The sequence below is a fragment of the Lipotes vexillifer genome, unplaced genomic scaffold (genome assembly GCF_000442215.2).
Source record: "Lipotes vexillifer unplaced genomic scaffold, Lipotes_vexillifer_v1.1 scaffold222, whole genome shotgun sequence".
Lineage (NCBI taxonomy): Eukaryota > Metazoa > Chordata > Mammalia > Artiodactyla > Lipotidae > Lipotes > Lipotes vexillifer.
In genome coordinates, this window is record NW_006784898.1 from 453213 (window position 1) to 475522 (window position 22310).

The window sequence follows — 22310 nt, forward strand, 5'->3', positions numbered from 1 at the left end:
GGGGAAGGTAGGAGAGTCCTTTGTAAAGAGAAACACTTTACTCTCAAATAGCTAAGAACCTGCTGCAATTATAGACTTCGGTTTGTATATGTGCCTCAGTCACGTTAATTTTCTATTTCGGCGTATGGGTTTCAAATAAAAAAAGAGAACTGGTAAAGATTTGAAATTTTGGTCACGTGTCACCTCAGGGGAAGTTAATTCTGATTTTTGTCTGCAATACCCAAGCACAAACTGCAACTCCAGTAATAAAACGGGAACTTGGAAAAATAAGCACCCAGGGCTGATAAAAGTAATGCATTTGTCTCAGGGCAGGGGCTGAAACGTGCAGCTAAGTGTTCCGAGGGAGAAGCATGTTAATACTACATCTTTTCAACAACCTTTGATGGACGTGGTAAGATTCTCAGGTCAGCGCGGCTCACCCTGGCAACGCACCGTAATAACTTATTTAGAAGGCAGTTGGCTTTTACAAATGGACTGTCTCGTCCATTTTTAGGTTTTTGTTCTCAGAAATGTATTCTTTTATCAAAACAATAGTCAATCCCTGTAGTAAGAGCTCAATTATACCTTTCCTACAACAGAGGAGACTGCAGAGGTGAGCAGGTTTGGGAACTGCCGTCCTTGGCTCTCAATTCTGGATGACATTCAAGCTCTGTAGAGACAAGCAGATAACCAGAAGGACATCACACAGGGATTCTCACTCCTTTAGAGCAGGAGTTGGCAAGCTACCACCCACAGGCCAAACCTGGCCTGTGGCCTGTTTTTATAAATAAAGTTTTATTGGCATGCAGCCATGCCCAGTTGTTTACTTACCATCTCTGGCTGCTTTCCTGCTGCAAGGGCAGAACGCAGGAGTCAGGACACAGCCCACCTGGCCTGAAAGCCAAAACAAGGAACTCTCAGGCCCTTGATAGAACACGCACGCCGAGCTCTGTGCTGGAGAAGCGGTATTCGTCCGGCAGGCTTGCATCCTTTTCTGCGGGGCTAAGGGACTTGGAGCAGGAGAGGACACCTGACTCACTGAAGGCCTTTGCCTAGTTCGGTTGGGTTAAAGATACAAGAAAACAGAAACGCAACAACTAGGCAGTATCTCCAAGCGAGAACTTTAATGAACTGGTCGCTCTTAGTGACATTAAAAACCAGTGGGATGTATAAGAAATTCTCATTTTACCTCAAGAGAAGACCTCTCATGCTGGCAGCAGGGCACGTCCTGCCCACCTCCAGGTGGCTGACATTACCCCCGTCCCCAGGGAACTTTGGTGAACGTGCTCATTAGTCAGCCTTACCCAGAGAAGAGCCACGGGAGAGGGGGAGAGGGGGAGAGGGGACCGCGAGAGGAACGGGCGCGGCTCAGAACTTGAGCGGGATGACTGGCCAGTACTTCGGATGCTTGCGGTCGCAGTGCTTGTCGAAGCTGAGCTGCACGGCCGCCTCCATGGCCTGGATCTTGGCGGCGCTGGCCCCGTATAGGTGCCGCATCTCGGCCCGGCGCCGCTCGCCGGGCCGCTCAGCCGGGGGCAGCACGGAGCGGCGGCGCGTGTCGCGGTACAGGTCGTGGTCCGCGTTCACGTAGTCGTTCAGGCGCGCCGTGTCCAGCTGCTGCTGCCGCCCTGGGAAGCAAGCGACACGGGCGCCGGCGACGCCGTGAGCCGGGTGATCTTGGCTGGCCCCCGGCCCCCTCCGCCCTCCCCCTCTCACTGCCCCACGCCCACCCGGCTGGGAGGTTCTCGGACTCTAAGGCGTGTCCTGCGCCGAATTATCGTTATCTCCTTAGTTAGGAGGCGCATTGCTCGCTCACTCACTATCAGAGAGGGCTACACGCAAATAGAAGTGGCAACAAGCCACCAGGAAACGTGTCAGTCCAAGTTATCCAACCTCTGCAACGGGCCCTGAAAACAGGAGAGAAATGCAACCATGTGGGTCTCTCTCTTCGTCTACACCGCTGCCCACAAGCTGCCCAGCGGGGCATGGCTGGTGGTGCTCCCATGGTTTCAAACACTGCACCGGGCCGGCAGGGAAAGGAAACGCTTCCCGGAAAGTTCAGTGTTGCAAGAAGTGGTACTTCCCACCACAAATGAGACGGTGGGGAAAAAAAGTCACCTCTTTGGAAGCGGTATGGGTTTGAGGTCATCTGGAAAAGGGCAAGGCTAGCAGCTAGAGAACTCCACCACGATCACGATCCCTGCGTGCGTCGCAAACGCAAACCACACCACACAAGGAAAGGTTAACCGATTCGACCCTTGTCGACGGTAAAAGGGCCAAGAAAGGATAATTCTGCAGATGGCAGGGAGGCCTTGGCCACCTCATCTTGCTGCTGTGTTGCCCGCAGCAGCCGGCCCCCTTTCTCACCGAGGGATGGGACCTGCCCCTTCACCTCCCAGGTCAGCTTAGGCTAAACTTCAGGTGGGACGGTTATATGCTCTAATCCTACGAATTTAAATGGATTCTTGTAAAGCAAGACAGGTTTACTCAGGTTATTCTCCCCTGCTGATTTTTACTGTAACAAGTCCTAGTATCATAACTTGTATTCTTATGTAAATAGAAACAACATAAAAATGTCAACAAAACATAAGGTCAAATTTAGCCAACTTACAGATTTTTGTGACTGTCAAGAACAGAGAAACTGGTAGAATGCACACATCTGTAGCCACTGCTAGCAAGAGAAATACTAAGGAGTGAAGATGGTTGTAGGGGAATAAAACAATTGATATAAATCATTCTTTCCTTCGTTAAAAAAAAAAAAGTAGCAGAGTGAAAGCTGAGTATGGAAGGGAACACAACAGTGAGCAAATCAAGTGACTGGCAAGATATTTACATGGCTATGCTATTTATGTGGCTAGGCATACACACTCACAAATCCCGTTCTTTATAAATCGCACCTTGGAGCTGGAGGGAAGGAGCTTTATACTCTTGGAAACTATTAAAAATGCGACACGACCATTTGTCTCTTAGCACACCTGCAGTTTATTTTTAATTTTTTAAATTGTTCTTCCTCCTGGAGTCAGTGCCACCATCTTCCCCCTACACTTGGTGATGCTGCTCCCCCGCAAACAGAGAAAAGAACGCCGGACATGAAGATAAAGGGTTCCAGCTCTACATCACGCTTTACTGCTTACAATTTTAGAAAAGGCACTTTGCCTCACTAGATTTGGAGTTTCTCATCTGTAAAATTAGGAGGTTGGGACTGACCTCCACCGTTGCTTCTGCAGTTTGTTTTTATACAAGGAAGTACTATGGGAATAAGCCAAATGACTGTCAAGCAAAAGACATGCAATAAAATTGTTACCTTATCCATGAAAAAGACAGAATTGACCTACTGTGAAAGGCGGAAGTAAACCAAAATATTGGCCTGATATGCAAATGAATGTGAGGTCAACAAGCATTTGTTTCTCATTTTTGGTCTTTCTGGCAAATCTGAAACTTCAGGATTTAAGATGTTCAATTCTCATGGGTGTCTGAATTCTACCCCCTCCTCCCCTGGGGACCACTCTTCCAAAGGCTTGGCATCTCCACCCGAGCCAGGGACAGAAGAGCCCCTCTGCCACCTGTGACATGTTACCAATCCTCGGCCCCGAGAAGGCGATCCCACGTGATCCCTCAGAGCCTCTGCACGTAGACGACGGAGGCTCCCAGACCACGGGCCTTTCACTCTCGAATTTGTCCCAAGACTATCATCATTCTCACTGACAGATTTAGTGACACAACAGATGTTCAACTTCCTGTCGAAATCAGTGTCTCAGTTTAAAAGTTTTAATAAACACTGGAATCTTTGCTATCTTATTAAGTATTGCTCTCTGCTGTTAGGATATGTGAATTTAACCTTTTTACTTTTGCATCTTTATTTTTCTTTCCCTTATAACTTAACATGGTTATAATGATGCTTCTTTCTGCTGCCCTTCTGACAAAAACTATCTTGCAGACGTTAAATCAGTCTAACAATTTATACGCCAAGAGCCCTTTCCTCTTATTGACAGCTGTGGATGAAACGCTACGTGACACCAAAGCAACCCCAGCTGGCCGGCCGTCAGTGAAGCCTGTGCTGTTTTCCAAGTCTGCACTCAGCATGTGCTCATCACAGCAACCATCACGGGGTTTTAGTCCTTAATAGACTTTATACCGTGTAAGAATAAAAGAATAAAAGACACGGCCCTCTGCTCTCAGTTCTCTATTTTTATCTCCTTCCCATCCAGGTTTCCTCGTGAAAATTTAAGGCCCAAACCCTGGTCCCCTCCCAGTCTCACAAGAAGTGTGGAGGTTTCCTGGTTTCCTGCACGGCGGGTAGTTGCCCTCAAACAGAGATCGGAGGGACGGGCAGCGGGTCCCCTGGCACCAGCGGCCCACCTGCGGGAGTCCACTAAGGGAGAGGGCACTGTGGCCTTCACTCACCCTGTCTCCCCAGCCCTGGGGGAGGCCGCAATGCCCGACCCAAAGCAGGTGCTCAGGGGTTGTCAAGACAGAGCTCAGACAAAGGCCAGACATTATTATTATTATTATTATTATTTTTGCAGTACGCGGGCCTCTCACTGTCGTGGCCTCTCCCGTTGCGGAGCACAGGCTCCGGACGCGCAGGCTCAGCGGCCATGGCTCACGGGCCCAGCCGCTCCGCGGCATGTGGGATCTTCCCAGACCGGGGCACGAACCCGTGTCCCCTGCATCGGCAGGCGGACTCTCAACCACTGTGCCACGAGGGAAGCCCAGACATTATTTTTTTGTAAACAGCTGTTCCTTCCAGATGCTACTGGAAAACAATGAGAACCCAGGGATAGAGAAAGAGATGCTCAACTCTCAAAAGGCGCTGCGTAGAGCCCCCGCCCGCAGGTCCTTGAGTCTCCATGGGGGAGAGGTTGGGGGAGGGGGTAGGAAGGGGCACCGCTGAGTTGGGGGTCTGATTTTGTTCCCTTACATTCGTTGTTTTGCCTCTACTTACTCACACACACAAAAAAGTTCTAACATTAGACTATAAATTTGAAAACCAGTCAGCTTAAAACTAAATACTCTCAGACTAGCTGGGCGCTGGAGGCTACAGGTAGCACGCGCAAGTACTTTAGTGTACACCGACCTAGGGGACCAAGCAAGCCTGAGGATGCAATACTCACTTGTAGGCGTCCACTTACTCTAGGCTCTATTTATTGCTTCCTCCCTCCCAATGAAAGAAAGGATTCTCAATCACTGGTGGTTTTTCTTCCTGTCAAAACAAGGTGAGGGCTCAGCCAGCCAGATGGAGAGTCATCTGACTGAAGCAGAGAAGGCGAACAACACACTTCAGAAATAACTGAACAGGGGCCTTGTCATGCAGAGGTCGGTCATTTTTCCCAAAAACAGTTGTGGGACTCAATGTTACCAAGCACTTTTTTCTTATAGGATATTTGACCAAGGCAACTTGTGTCAATACAAATCAGAGTATCTTTTTCAATTTCAGCTTTAAAACAGGGTTGTAGTGGGGTGAATAGCCTCCCCGCAAACTTCCATCAACCCAGAACCTCAGAACGTGATCTTATGTGGAAATAGGGTCTTTGGGGATGTAATTAAGGATTGAGATGAGATGATTCTACATTAGGGTGGGTCCTAAATCCAGTCAGAGTGTCCTTATGTGAGACAGAAAAGGACACATACAGACACAGGGGGAAACCATGTAAAGATGACGGCAGAGGCCAATGAAAGCCAGGAGCTGCCAGAAGCTGGAAGAGGTAGGCCCTAGAGCCCTTGGAAGGAAGCGTGGCCCTGCCAACAACTTGATTTTGGTCTTCTGGCCTGCAGAACTATAAGAGAATAAATTTCTGTAGTTTTAAGCCACACGGTTTGTGGTAATTTGTTACAATAGTACTAGGAAACTAATTCAGGGGTTAACATGCATACAGAGTTAAAACAGGAAAAACAGTATTATACTATTAAGAAGAAACTCTACTGGACTCCATCTGTGTTCAGGATATATAACCTTGATATTTTTCGTCTCAATCTATACATTTACATGGTGTTACCAACGTAGGCTTAAAGTCTATAAAGGAAAAACAATCATGGGAAGTGACTTGGACTTCAGAGACCCTGACATAGCAGGAAAACATTCATTCGGTATTCCAAGATAATTAGCTCAAAGGCAGAACATTTTGGAGGACAAAGCACTAAGACAAATGAGTGTTAAAGAATGTGATTTCCCCCCATTTTTCTAGGATTAGCATGTCTGATTATATTCTCTGCTGTGTTGCCAGAATTAATGACCTCAGCACAACCGAGCGAAAGCACAGACTTGATTTATATCATGAATGCCTCGTTTCTGGCTTGTCAGCAGCACACCCAGAACACAGGTGCTTGCCAGCAGAGCTGGAGCCATTACTGACGGGTCTTCCATCCTCACCTCACATCCCTCACTCGACGACAGATGTAATCCCCAAGTCCGTGGGCAATCACCATGTTTACTTTTAGAATAAAAGTGCGTTTCCATCCCTCCCTTCCATTTTTCTATGGCCATTCACACGTATCTTCTCACGGACTGCTTTGATGCCCCGAACATCTGGACTAGATGAAACACACACATGGCGGAATTGTGCTCAATCAGTATGATTCCACACTTGAATCTCATTGACCAAACTAAGACAGCTCCCTAAACACTGGGCCGTAGGTTTCGTTATATCTTCTAGGTTTTCTGTGGAGGGTGCAATGAGGGAGAGCGGGATGGGTTCCAGCAGACTGACCGAAGGCTCACTAGGAAGACTAGAGTCTAAACCTTCCTGCTTGGGTGGACACAACGTAAAGGAGCAGATGTCGCCCATCAAATGTCTACAAAGTACACCTGGGCCCTTGGTAAGACCAGCACTTTGAGTGCTGGGCAGGGAGTGCACTCAGCCCTTTCTTTCCCTTTCATTCCGCACTGCCCCCATCCCTCAAAGCCTAGTGTGCACTCCGTTTCTCCACCACCAGCCCGTGGAGCTCCTCTGAACACTGAGCCCACTCACTCACTGGCTCTTCCACTCATTTGCAAAACTACCCATGGCGCACACCATAAATGGCTCTCGTAGGTATCATTTTAAACTTGATTTTGTCTTCTCTTCCCACGTGGGTTTATGCTCTTTGAGAAATGTCCGTTTGGGCCCGACATCTACCCCCAAAACACAGGTGACAACTATCTGATTGGCTCGTGTCGTGTTTGTTTCGGGCTGCCTGCTTCTCTACGGGGAATGAGAACTTTCACTCATTTTCCCTCTAAGTATTAGGACGAGGACCTCGCAGTCTCAACTGATGGTTATTTATGACTATAAAATGATACCTTCCTTAACCTAACAATAAACATTTTTCCTAAGAAATAACTGACAACACAGCTGACCTTTTAAAACTTCACAACTGTCTACTTTCCCATAAGTAATGTTACCAGTGAAGTTTTAAGTAACAGCAATATCTCGCTAGGAAACGATGATATAATATAATCAAAAGCATGCCTGTTACTGCTGCACAAAAAAGAGTTCTTTGTTTACCCTACTTAATATTTTTTTACTTTTTATTGCTGAAATATGTGAAATTAGAGACTGTCTGGAGGAGTGGTAATCACAAACAAGAACACGTTGTCCAGTCTAAAGGATTTTATCCCAAGAAAATATTAAATAACTCAGATGATGATGAATTATATAACGTATACATTCCTTTGGAGGTGAATAGTCCTGAAAAGCTGTATCTTTCAGGTTTAGCTACACTTTCCCTTGCTAGTAATATTTTATACAGTCTGTGTTCTCTAAATGACTCATGTTCAGGGGCTGAATTTGTCCTAATTGAATAAGTAGCCTCTAGCGGCTCAAAGAGCAAAACAACTTCAACCGAGTATTCACATGACTCAGGTCCCTCACCTCTTTATTCAAACATCTCCCAACGGTGTATGTAACTAAACCTCTGTGAGCATTTCTAGTGAAGGTAATGGATTGGAAAGCACCACGAGCATTCCAATTACTTATGCCTGAATGCCATCATTCATGACTGCTCCAAGGAAAACGAATTGATCCCATACGCCACTGAAAGTGCTGGTGAAAAACCTAGCGCTGGTGAAGTGCTGCCCATTATTTTTGGTGGGGCAGCGTCAGGGCCTGGCGGCTGCTTCTCACAGAGGCCGCATCTTTCGCAGGAAGATTCGATTCCGACACCAAAGCCTTGTTCTCACCCTCGCCAGACAACTCTCATGTCTCCCGGGGACCTGATAAAGCTTTCAGGGCGGGCTGCAGGACACAAGAGCATCAGAGATCCCAGAACAAGCAATTTTGAATTATGCTACAATTACACGTTTTTAAAGCGCAAAGCAGCGGAAGCTCGATGCGTTTAGTGCTGTTATGAGGAAGGTGGAAGCAGGTTCATTTCCCCAGCCTGTGTAGTTTACTATATTAACTTATATCAAGCAAGAATGTCCTCGAAACAGACTAAAAGTTGTAGTAATGACTACTTTGACAAAATTGTATTAGTGGCTCAATTCGACAGATATCAAAGCTTTTCATTCTTTTATGTTTTAAATATTCTAAATCAATTTAAGAGTTTGAAAAGTGCTGCCTAGGGCCGAAATATATGACTTTTTTTTCGAAGTCAGAGAATACTTTATTAAAAATATGCAGAATCTTAATCAAGCACTCACTAATCAGCAACCAGAGATGATCATACTAAGTGAAGTAAGTCAGACAGAGAAAGACAAATACCATATGATATCCCTTATATGTGGAATCTAAAATATGACACAAATGAACTGATCTATGAAACAGAAACAGACTCACGGACATAGAGAACAGACTTCTGGTTGCCAAGAGGGAGGGGAGGTGGGAGAGGGGTGGAGTGGGAGTTTGGGATTAGCAGATGTAAGCTTTTATATATAGGATGGATAAACAACAAGGTCCTACTGTAGAGCACAGGGAACTATATTCAATATCCTGTAATAAACCATAATGGAAAAGAATATGAAAAAGAATATATAAATGTACAACTGAGTCACTTTGCTGTGCAGCAGTAACTGACATGACATTGTAAATCAACTATACTTCAATCAAGAAAAATAACAATCAAGCACTAATCAAGACAGTATCAGAGTAAAACCAGTTCATGGTTAATAATCCATGTTAAAGGATGAGTTATTGGCAACAAACCATAACAACTAACACTTCTTGGGCACTGACTTCCGTACAGAGCACTGTTGTATAACTTTTATCTCATTTAATCTTCATAGTTAGCAGCCCATTCATTAGAATCCCCATTTCACAGATGAGGAGACTGAGGCACAGGGTAGCAGTGCACAGGATAAGAACCTCCAGCTAGTAAGGGCTGGAGCGGGGCTGGAAGCCTGTGATTCCAGCGGTCCTGCCACAGCTACTCCTGCCTAATTCTACTAACAATAATGTAAGTATCGGTGAGTAGGGATGGAGGTTGTAAGGGTTTCCATAAAATTCCCTTCTTTGTTGGTTTGCTATCTAGATCACGGTAAAACAAACATGTACCAGATTTTCTTCACGGCAATGACAAGACCTGTGTGGTTCACTTTACATCCCACTCACAGACTGCATTTGGAAACAAAGAAAATTCTGACAGGGTGACTGTATTAGTTTCCTAGGGCTGCTGTAACAAAGTGCAGCACACTGGGTGCCTTAGAACAACAGAAATGTCTTGTCTCACAGCTGGGGAGGCCGGAAGTCTGAGATCAAGCTGTCAGCAGGGCCATGCCCGTCCAGAGGCACTAGGGAAGGTCTGTTCCAGGCCTTTCTCCTAGGTTCTGGCAGTTCTTGGCTTGTGGCAGCAGAACTCCAGTCCTCTCGTGCCATTCTCCCTGGGTGCGCGTCTGTCTCTGCTTCCAAATTTTTCTCTTTTTATAAGGACACCAGTCATACTGGATCAGGGCCCACCCTAATCTCATTTTAACTTGTTACCTCTGTGAAGACCCTCTCTCCAAATAAGGTCACATCCTGAGGTCTGGGTGGGGTTTAGGACTCCAACAAATCTTTTTTTTAGCGGACACAATTCAACCCATAACAGTGATGATAATAATAGGACTTGGAGCCCTGATGTCAACTAAGCAGATTTAGGGATGATATCAAACGAAACATGCAGTTTCTCAAGTTTATAAAATATTCAATGCCTACCTCACCTTGTAAAATGGCCCAAAGAACCACAGCAAGTTTAGCACTTCATGGGATAAGGTTTGAAAAGTTCTGATTTAAGGCTCATAATTAATACTGAAAGACTTCATTCATTCGTTCAAAATAATATTAAGTGCCAGGCAAAACTTAGCAGGCAATTTTCATGACTTTTTCTTAACCTACCTAGAATTCTACCTGACAAAGGCAAGACACAGAAACAAGGATGGTTCTTAACCAGACATCTGTAACTGAACTGCTGACATGTGAAGGACGCATTTCATTATTCTATTTTCACATCATTCATCTATCTCTATTTTTCATTGAATAACTCTGTCAGGTTTATTTTAAATTAGCAGGTCATTCAAAATGGACTTTTAGATGGCTGGGGTTTGCTCTCATCCTTAATTACAACTTCTATCATAAATGTGGCACTCTCTCTGGCAGGAAAAACATGTTCTTCTGCCTTTGGGTACGGACAACAGAAACAAGCCCTGTCTCCATCATATTTTCTTCTTCAAAAGCTGTAACAAACAGCATTCCAACCACACGTGGACATGCTCCAATGTCAAGTCTCCCTCATCTGTTACATGCTTTTAAATTAGACTAACAGTTATTTCAAACGTATTTTGAAAAAAGGTAAAATTTATTCCCGAAGATCAAGGAAAGACATGCATTCTATGTCTAATAGAAAGTACCGTTTTAAAAATACTTGTTTGCATATACTTTCTAATACGCATCAAAGAAGTCAAAGGTTTAATCAAAAGAAGGGAGGTAAAACTGAATGAGTAGTGAAGAATCACAGGCAGACACTAAAGGGCATGAGACTTCATACACAGCCCACTGCTCAGTTCCTGGCACCCAGTGGGGGAATCAATACATGCTCGCCCATCATTAGGAAAACACAGATCAATCAAGATGTAAATGAAATGCACCCATCCCCAGGCTTCTATGTCTCCGTTTACTAGAAAATTCTAGGCAAAATATATAATTAGAACTCAATAAAACCAATATTGAGACGGCATGCTGTAATAGGGAGAAAAGCATATGTATGTCTGTTAGAGACACTGAAAATGTAAATGGGCTGGTGAATCTTAACAGTAAAGAAAGCACAAAAAGCAGTTTTATTTTTTTGTGGCAAGTTAGTAAGAAATTAAAAACATAAAATTCCTGCTTTCCGACTGAAGATTTAAGACCATTATCACAATTCTCTAACCCCAGGAACAGACAGCCACGGCACAGAATCAAACCGGAGAGGGTCAATACCAGGCATTTTGTTATTCTTTTTAGGTTCCCACTGGTGTCGACTCTGGAGGGAGCTTGAGATTTAAGACCCGGTAGCTCTGCAACACCAGGGCAGTCTCTGAGCTGTGCACCAGTGAGGCGGCAGCAGCATTTTAGGAACCTAGTGGTCCTAAGCCCTGAGTCTGTGCTAGAGGAACGAGCACAGGAACTGGAGTCACACACACCGTGCTTTGAATCCTAACAGCAAATTACTAGTTGATACCACAGAACAAGTCAATGAAGCTCCTGAAGGCTCACTTTCCTTATATGTGAAATGGGCTTAAAACCTTGAGAGACTGTTGTGTAGACTAGGGAATGCGCGCTCACGCACACACACACACACACTCACACATATGCACACACTCCATCTGATGTAGTGTCTGAAATTCAGTAAATGGCAGAGGTACTATTAGGATAAGTTTTGTTCTAGAACTAAAAAAAAAAAAAAAAAGTCCTATATTAAAACAACCCTGAAAACTAATATAAGTGAGGTACCACATCACCAGAGCTTTTCCAGGCTTAGGATTGGGTTTGAAATATTATCTGTACCCAAGGGAGGATTTAAAAGGTTATAAATGAGGGCCGGACGGGACTTCCCTGGTGGTCCAGTGGGTAAGACTCCACGCTCCCGAAGCAGGGGGCCTGGGTTCAATTCCTGGTTGGGGAACTAGATCCGGCATGCATGCCGCAACTAAGAAGCCCGCAGGCCAGCGAGTGCTGAAATGAAGATCCTGCGTGCAACAAGTAAGAGCCAGGGCAGCCAACATAAATAAATAAATAAAAATAAATGTGGGCAGGAGACAAGGCCAGGCGTGGGGCCGCGGAGAGGGGCGGGCTGCACTTACGGCGCTCCTCCTGGTGCCTCTCCGTCTGGGCGAAGTACTGGCGTAGCTCCTCCGTGATCTCCATGTTGCTCACGTCGCATTCTATGCCGCCATCGTCGGACTCGCTCTCTCTCTCCTTCTCCTCCCGTGCGTACCAAGCTGGCTCTCCTCTGCCGCGTGGATGTGGTCCACGCCCGCCAGCATGTGAATGACTGTGGTGGGAGTCCCGGGATGCTGGGGGATGCTCGTAGCAGGACTGAGGCCTTCCGCCCTCCTTAGCATAAGCGCTCTGGGGAAGGCCCATGGCAGAAGAGTACCACGGGGACATGAAGCAAGATTCCATGGCCTTCCGATAGGCATTCTGGTGGCAGCGCATCCATGCCATCGCTTGATGGTAATGTTGCCAGTATCTTGCGTAGACCGGATGAGAGGGCCAAGACTCCAGAGCTAGCGCTATTGCCGGCTACAAAACACAAAAAAATGTAGGCTAGACAGCACGTGGTTCAGCCTCAAGAGAAACCTCCAAACGTTCAATCAACTAACCGTGCGTTTACTGCGTATCTACTAAATATCTCCTCTCCACGAGGGTGCTACGGGGCCAAGGAGAATATAAGGCGGGCCTCACGCCAACGATGGGCGCCAGGCATGTGCACACTTGCTCTGAGGTACATGCGCATGAGGCACACAGAGAACAATTAGTTTGAGGTTACGGCCCATTATAAAGTGGGGACAGAGGCTAATAATGATCATTTCTAGATGAGACGCAGGGGGCAAGAGGACCCGATGTCTATCATCTTGGGCCTCTCCACCCACTGTGATTAAATGACTAATTCCAAGTTAGAAACGCCTGCCAAGAACCACACGAACTGGTGAACATGATGTTCTCCGGTCCCTCCCCCTCTGCCCCCTAAACGTGCTGGCGGCCCACTCCTCAGTGCCTGGGACAAAAGATGACGAGCAACACACCCGATGGTGCTCTACCTTTAGTTTTCTGATGTATTTCTTCGGTCTTCTCCATCATGCAATGAGACACCAAGACCTTAAAGACTAAAACTTACCTCTTTTCTCATCAGTTAAAAAAAAAAACTTACCTCTGCTGCCATCTCTGATTGTGAAAGTCCAAACGAGCGCCGAAACTAGGAGAGAACAAGCAGAGTGCAGACGTCTGGTCAGTCCAGGGCTGTGATATTCATAGCTATTTTGCGGTTTGCATAGCAGCTCCTCAGAGGCTGCTGTCTCCCCAGGATGGTGCCTGATCTTCACACAACACACCACGACAGCACCGACACCTGGGATAGTGGTCTGAAAAGGAGGGATGCCCTTAGATGTGGTTCAGTGGCTCAAAGGACACTGCATTTTTCAATTATAGTACTTGTTTCCCTATTGAAAGTGAAGTCCACGAGAGTAACCACATAAATAGCTAGTCATATGTATGTAAAAAATAATACACGGAACATGAACTAAAAATGTACAACTATTACTTTATTTACTAACCCATAGTTCATGCCAATGCCTATTTAAATTAACCCTGGAGGGCTTCCCTGGTGGCGCAGTGGTTAAGAATCCGCCTGCCAATGCAGGGGACACGGATTCGAGACCTGGTCACATGCCGCAGAGCAACTAAGCCCGTGTGCCAAAACTACTGAGCCTGCGCTCTAGAGCCCGTGAGCCACAACTACTGAAACCTGTGCTCTAGAGCCCGCGAGCCACAACTACTGAAGCTCGCGTGCCTAGAGCCCGTGCTCCGCAACAAGACAAGCCACTGCAATGAGAAGCCCGCGCACCGCAACAAAGACCCATTGCAGCCAAAAATTAAATGAATAAATTTATATATAAAAAAAAGTTCATAAAAAAATAAAATAAATTAACCCTGGATCTCCCAGAGGCCTGAGTAGAATAGAATACATCTTGCCAACTCACTGGAAACCTTTGTCGGGTCTTGCTGCAGGCCTGGGACTTGGAGAAGCCTCTCTAAATAAAACAACTCTCTCGGCTGGGTTGTACCCTGGGCTTTAAGCCCCTCAAATGCACCTTGCTCTGGTTTTGACTGCAAAAAGCATCTTTCAGCCAGCGTGTGACACTACACTCTGCCTGCCTACCCACGCTGCATCTCTGCGGGAGGAGGAACTGGTCACTTGGAGACTCCACCAAGTGACCGCGTAGAATACCTTTGCCCAACAGCCTTGCTCTGCCAGGATTTACTCCCTTCCGTGCTACCTACCTCTTGTGATTTACTGATATGGCAGGAAGCACCTCAAGGTAAAGTTTAATCTGCATCTGCACCTTTTATAACCTATTTAAAACACACTTCAATTTTTTCCCTTCTGTTCAAGGGTTTAGAGATGCTCAAGTGCCAGCCGACACCAGAATGTACTTTAAAAAACAGTTAAACAAAAGCAATAGCCTAAAATGCATGAGAATTTAAGCATCTATGAGACAAAACCCCTAACACAATGTGATGCTGAGCAAACAGGTACTTGGGTTTTGAAACTCTGGAAATCAGATACCGAAGGAGTCCTATTTTTCCTACTTTACTTAATTATAGGGTAGAATTTTAAAATCTCCAAGCCTTAAGAAATAAACTTGACTTATTTTGTAATCTCCACCAGATGTTTTGCTATGGTTAATGCGGAAGACTGAGATGTTAAATTGACCACATCTTTTAAGATTTAGCCTAAACAGAACGATTCACATTCTTTTTAAATATAATAAGCTTTCAAAGACGGTATTTCCAAGAGGGCTGACATGGTCTTCTGTAAATTTATCTTATACACAGCCCACACTTCCTGTTCCCTGTTCTAAATTCACAAACACACACACATGCAGTGAATGTAAACCGGGGAAAAGCTAACAAATACAGTGAAAATACAAGTGTAAATTATTGTTCACATTACAACTATAATTTAAAGGCTTAAAACAAAAACAATTATCTGGAAACCTCGCTAACTGCTACGTGCTTTAGAGGCTACCGAAGAAATACATATAAAAACAGTCAACACAACTAAGGGGCTAACCACCTACAGAAGTAAAACCAACACAAAAGAAATTACAGTAGAAATCAGTATACACTTGAGTGCTAAAGTGTAGGTGCAGCCTTTAAGTGGCTAATTCACTCCAGCCAGGTTTTATATGTCTACCACTGAAATCTGAACAGCTTTCTGAGTGCCTGAAGCACAAAATGACATTAAAGTGAACTCCATGTGTATCTTAATCAAATTTGTTTTAGAGATTAACAATTAGCATAGGAATTAAATTTAAAAAGCCTATGAGACATCTGCGCATCTTGGGGAAATTAAGAGTTTTGAATCCAGACTTCTATGCCTTATAAAATACGTACTTAAAACAAGATCAATGTAAATATTAATTATCTCGAACTGGGAGATCTGACAGCTTCAGATATATAATAAATATTATTGTGACTGAACACTACTGCAGACCTCAGACGATCCTGTTTTTATTTATAACTGGGAAAATCCAGCCTGGCTTTAGAAGCAGTAGTACCAGTATTCCGAAAATGCACAAGATGGCTTATGAGAGGCTCCCTTCTGCAGAGCTAGAAGTTAGGCATGTGTGGTAGAGTAAACAACTGTTTAAGAGGTTCAAGTGTAATTCAATGAGTGCCCCAGGCTGTTCAAATGCCAATGGCTGTGATTAAAAAGGGATGGGAGTGCTAATTTGAGGAGTGGTTGCTTACTTATGTCTTTGATTCAACAAATAATTTGATAGAAGGGCTGCCATGTTCCACAGCATCAGAAATCACGAAAGGCACTCTGAGCACTTTGGCAAGAAAGCAGCCAGGACTAAGAGCTGGGTGGCTGAAGAAAGGCAGTCCCAGCATTTAGACGAGAAGCCGTTCAGATTCAGCGCAGGCTGTTCAGATTCAGCGCAGGCTGCTGACTACCTACAAAGCATATCAACTAATTTGCCGAGATGCTGACCTCTTTTAAGACCCAGGCCATTAAGGAAAGATGAATTTACATTAATCATGGAACACAGGCACCTTTGTCATCGATTTTCTTCTGATTATGCTTTGGCCACTGGGACACTTATAATCAAATCTGCTGCCCTCTTACGGCACGTTTAGAGTCCTCAGGCTCTACATTCAATATGCCGCTCATGTCACCCTTGGATTTATTATTTTCCCTCCCCAAATTCCAAAACCTATGTATCATATCCTTTTACATTTTAAGTATCTTTAAGATTCCTAAAATCCTGCAGATACTCAATGAAAAAGAGTATCGCTTGTATGTGGAATCTAAAAAAAAAAAAAAGATATAATAAATGAACTTATATACAAAACAGAAAGAGATCCACAGACAGAAAACGAACTTAAGGTTACCAGAGGGGGAAGCGGGGGGAGGGATACACTAGGAGGTTGGGATTACCATATACACACTACTATATATAAAATAGGTAACCAACAAGCACCTACTGCATAGCACAGGGAACTCTACTCAGTATTTTGTAATAACCTATAAGGGAAAAGAATCTGAAAAAGAATATATAACTGAATCATTTTGCTGTACACTTGAAACTAATACAACATCGTAAATCAACTATACTTCAATAAAAATAATAAATAAATAAAATTTTCTTCAAGTTGAACAAAATAATCCTGAGAATGAATGACAAATTAATCAGCCTCTCTCAAATCAAGTAAGAAAAAGTATAGGGCTTCCCTGGTGGCGCAGTGGTTGGGAGTCCGCCTGCCGATGCAGGGGATGCAGGTTCGTGCCCCGGTCCGAGAGGATCCCACATGCCGCGGAGCGGCTGGGCCCGTGAGCCATGGCTGCTGAGCCTGTGCGTCCGGAGCCTGTGCTCTGCAACGGGAGAGGCCACAACAGTGAGAGGCCCGTGTACCGCAAAAAAGAAAAAGTATAAAAAACACATCTAATGAAAGAACAGCTTGCACAGAACTTTATTATGAGCTTGCTATTTCCAGTATAACTGTTGGTATTTTATACCAGCAAATTTTTTTCTCTAAAGGGCCAGACAGTAAATATTCTGGGCTTGCGTATCACATATACTGTTACATAGCTGTACTTTTTTTTTTAATTAAAAAAACAACCCTTTAAAAATGTAAACATCATTCTTAGCCGTGGGCCATCACTTGCCCACCCCTGCTTTATGTTAATCCATTACGAGGCTCCACAGACTCTGCCCTCAGCACGTTGAGCATCCTAATTGTTCCTCGCTTTGCACTTGCAAATCAGTGGAGGAACTTTGAGATTCTCACCCATCTCATAAGTTATTAGGCTCAGAATAAGACTAGTGGAAGCAAGAAAACTGTAATTATGACCAACAGCAATTTGGTGACCAGTTCCTAATACTGGGGACAAAAGAATCCTCTCTGTGACTAAATAAGCAAACCGGACCATTTCTTAAAGAGCTCCATAGACATTCAAGGACTTAATTGAGAAAAACAAAAAACAAAAACCCTCCCACCCTAACTCCTGCAAAACAGGATCAATCAACAGGGCTTAGAAAGCATATGTAGTGCCATGATTTCTGATGGAGATTCTACTAGCTGCCCCGGGCTAGGCAGGAACCCAACAAGGACAGGAAGGGAAGCAGGAACTGGGAAGCAGGAGAGAGTTCCGAGTGTTTATTCCCTGGAAGAAGGAACCCATATCCTTCCCGGCTGACCGCATCAGTTAGCACCCAAGGGAAGGTGAGACCCTACTCTAAGAATGGGCCCTGTTAGCTTTTCAAAGCTGGGTTCCACAAAGGAGCTTAAGGACCTAATAAAAATGCCTGGGTTTCTGAAAAGCCAACATTAAAATAATTCCAGACACTACAGCAGTACTGTCACACACCACCACCAGCTCAAAGAAGAGAAAGCTTAAGGTAGCAGCAGATTGAGCCGCCCTTTCAATGGTTTTTAATTTTATCTTTCATTCCCCACTTCCCCAGAGTGTCTCCTACTCTTTTCTGGCACCTGGCTCTGTGTACTGCGCAGCAACTTTTCTCCTAATGGGATGGTGGAGCTGAAAGAAAAGAGAGGGTCAATGCCAGGGAAGGCCGGGATTCACGGCACTACCAAGTGGGCAGCCCTCCCCAGGGAGGACAATGGCACGATAGTCACTGCCCAGCTGAGCCTGGGCGAGTACAGAGACCGAATTCATTGTCTGTCCTCAGCCACCAGAAGAGGAAGGAAAAAAAACAGCGTTGAGGTCATTCACGAAACACTGCTGAGGCCCACAGGCAAAAGGCAGTGCCTCTGAGTCTCGAATGATATATTTTTCCGTATAGCCTTTCTTAAAAACTGCACTCATTCTTCAATTACTCTGCTTATCCTGGGAGACACGTTTTTAAATGCATAAATACACATGAACAACAACAGACATGAGCTTTGTGGTTTTCAATGGACAAAATGTGACTATTTCCATTGAGTCATTAAACATTTCCACCAATAAGGAATGTGGCTTTGTTGAAAGGTAGTGACATTGTCCTTTTTTTTTTTTTTTTTTTCTTGGCTGAGCTGCACAGCTTGTAGGATCTTAGTTCCCTGACCAGGGATTGAACCTGTGCCCCGGACGGTGGAAGCACGGAGTCCTATCCATTGGACCACCAGGGAATTCCTTGTACAAATTCTTTTTACTGCCTATTTAGATTCTTATAAATATAGGATCTAGGATGCATCATAGCAACCAGATAAATAAAACACAAATTCCCTTTGAAATGATAATGTATCCTCTGTAACTGGATTTTCCTCTCTATCCTCCTTTTCCACTAGAATTCTGAAAATTAAATACATGAAAATTCATCGGCTTTGATTTTTGCATAGAAACACATTCAACGTTGGTCATTAAATAAGATACGCAACTTTCCCATAAGGCTCTCCCTAATTTGGTTCTCTGAGTCAACCAGAGAATCGGGGGGATCTAATTAGGCCTTCAGTATACAGTTTCAAGGTAGAAGGAACAGGGTCTGCTGGAGATGGCTCAAAATAAATGACGGTATGGTGAGAAATCTGAATTACATACATTGAGTCATGCGCAGTTCTACGGAATCTCGGTATATGCGGTAATAACCCTATCAGAGAAGATGTCTCCCAGTAAGCGCACACACTGGCAGGAACTTCCTCAACTAAGACAAATGAGAAAATGCGGTTTTTTGGAGAGCACTGCTTCTTGCCATCACCCCCAGCTTCGATCTGAGGCTGGCAAGTTCAGCTGGCTTGCTGCCCTCAGAGGCTCCCTCCTGTGGCTTGGAGTGGTCCCGGCTTAGTGATTCAGACATCAGAGATGGCTCAAGTCTGAAAGGCCTTTTCCCACCCTCAGCAGTCCAAGCTCCATCTTTCCTCCGGACACAGGCCTCCTACAAGCGCACAAGCTACTGTGTTTAGAAGGCCTGCCTCTGTCCACCTATAACAGTTAAAACTCATGGGTGAGGGAGCCTCAAACTTGAGTTTCATTTCCCTTTCATTCTCTCGACCCCAAGCCCCAATTTACTCTTCTGGCTGTTGCAATAAGAAGCAATGTCACAATGAAGGCACAGCATGGGGAAGGAACGTAGCTCCTTTGCTGAAAGTTTCATGGCTGAAAGGACGTAGTTAACAATTCTTCTTTTCCATACAAACCATATTCTACCCATAGAACGGCACCGTTTAATTTGTCAGCAAGGGTGATGGATTTGGGAATGGATTTATTTGCAAGTTCACCAAATCCCCATGTGACTAACATAAGAATAAGAAGTGAAATATGAGGACAGCCCCAAAACAAGGTTACCCCCTGACTCTTGAACACAACAGGCAATGTGAAAGCTGAAAATTGGGGTAACCGACAAGGACAGAATACAATGCAAAAGAGGAAACAGATAAGTTCCCTTCACTGCAAGTATATTCTTCAAACAGCAAAACCTAGTGTGACCATGACGCAATAAGGGTTGGACAGGTAGGTAATACAAGTTAAGAGCATAAACCACGACTGGTTTAAAGTGGTTAAAGTCACCACTGGATGTCAGGAAGCTTACTTCAAATTTTCCTTCCATAAACACATACAGGGTAATTCCACGTTAATCTCTCTTTTCTGAATTTAAACGGCACCCACTATGCCCCTCTCATTTGGGCATTTAATCAATTACTTGTAGGCCTGGATTCTGCCATCTGTTCCTTTTAAATTTCCTTTTTTCCTTCCAGCATAAAAAAATCACAGCTAATATTTCCTGCCCTTGGACGCTGTTGGGATCTCGCCACTTCCTGTTAACACTTTCCTCCAACCTCTACCCTCCCTAAAATCACTGAGTAGCTAGTAACTCAAATAACTCTGGCGATAAAGCTCCAAATCTTTTCGGAAAGTAGATATCTAAATACATTAATATGTTTTCAAAGATATTTTCAAATCATCTGACCTTTGATCAACAAGTTATGCTCTTTCTTCACCTGTTCACTTTTTTACACTGATCTATAGCTGGATTTCCTAGTGTCGAGAAGTACAGACAGACGTCCCTCGGTGTTCGTGGGGAATTGGTTGTAGGACCTCCCCCCGGAAGAGACCAAAATCCGCGGATGCTCAAGTCCATTACATAAAATGGCGTGGTATAGTCGGCCCTACGTTTCCGCGAATGCGGAAGGAAGTTTCACGAGTTCCGCATCTATTTTGCGAATTCTCCAACCTCTACTCTATGCTTACTTGTTCAGTTTTCCTCCCTTTCTTCTCACTTCACCCTATCCTTAAATGTTGCACCCTAAAAACCAAAATAATCCTTCACCCTCTGTAAAACACTTTTAGAATGAAAATTCTCTCTGGAGCTTTAGTTTATATCCTTTCCCAGCACAACAACGAATACTCAGAGGAGATCTGTACACCTTACTGTGAACTCGCCTTCAGTTATGCCTATCCAAAGTTACTAGCTAACAGTCTTGGAAAATATATGGTTTCTGTTCACACTGCCATCCCAAAGGGGCTGTTACTCCTATAAACTATATTAGTAAAAACTGTACGTATAAAGGTTACCCCCACGCCATAATTCATGGGAACTCTGAGAGTAAGTAACTCCAGAAATGCTATTTGTGTTATTAATCTTCAGTCTAAACTTTCAAATAATGTTATTCTGACTTAAGGTGCAAAGCAGCTGAATACAGAATCTAGCCTGTGAAACAACTTTAAAAATCATTCCTGAAACAAACTTGTTCAGAACCATCTGGTCTGTACTAAGGGACCCTCAGGATTTCAGAGCTAAAAGGTACTTCGTTGGCTACTGACTTAACTACTGAGGAAGAACAAAGGGAAAAGACATTCTCCACCTCCACAGGTAAGGCGCAGAGAGGACGGCAGATGCCAAATGTTCTCCAGATAACTGCCATCAAAACCTCTGACCTCCCAGAGGTCAACGTGCGAGGGAAAAGAGAGGAAAAGAAAACCCCAACTTTTGAATAGACGGGCTAATATCCTAGACTTCCCTCTAAGGATGAGGCTGACCTGGGTGATCTGTTCTGACTCTGGGCTGGATGGGCAAAGTCCGAATTCACCTTCCAGACCTAGCTTGACATAGTGTTACCTGGCACGTCAGAATCACAATGGGGAGCTTTCATAAAAATACCGATGCCGGGGCCCCACTTCTAGAAATTCGAATTTAACTGGTCTGGGATGGAGGCCCGGGCATTTAAAAGCCATCCAGTGATTCTGGCGCACGGCAGAGCCGAGGGGCTCTGGAACCAGTTCCCTCTCACAATTAGCGGGATGCTGATAATTACGACGATAAAGTGACAGGCAAGCCCTGTGCTCTCCCGGCCTCAGAGAAAGTCAGGCTCAGGGGCCTCCAGGGGCCTCCTTCACTCCCCAAATGAAACCCAGCCGCCCCCAGGGTCACCTCGAGAGCGCGTAGCTTGCGAATCCTGGGCGGTGGGCGAGCAGGGACCTATTTCCGGTGCGAAACAGGATACGCGGTGCGTGAGAGAGGCTGTTGCCGGGGCGACTAGACGTGACCGTCCGGTGCGGGTCACGTGGCCATGACGCAAGGAAGTCCCGCCCCCCGTGATTGACGTCACGTCCTCGCTGCGTTCCGCACCACGCAGGGGGAGCGGCGCGAAATGGGGGCTCCGCCTCTCGGGGCGGAGCGTGGGGACGGCCGGTGCAGGGTGTAGTGACCGGATCGCGGCACTCGGGGCGCGGGGGGG

General features: G+C 45.1%; 1 protein-coding gene across 1 annotated transcript in view; it reads right to left on the reverse strand.

The window, feature by feature from the left end:
• Positions 1–1347: 1347 nt before the first annotated feature.
• GEMIN8 (gem nuclear organelle associated protein 8) overlaps positions 1348–22310 on the reverse strand; it is a 22760-nt gene continuing 1797 nt past the window's right edge. Inside the window, 8 exon segments of the mRNA XM_007457037.1 lie at positions 1348–1607; positions 12212–12653; positions 13282–13326; positions 18116–18160; positions 18162–18305; positions 18308–18347; positions 20574–20741; positions 22004–22188. Coding sequence (XP_007457099.1) covers positions 1348–1607; positions 12212–12653; positions 13282–13326; positions 18116–18160; positions 18162–18305; positions 18308–18347; positions 20574–20741; positions 22004–22188 — 1329 coding nt within the window.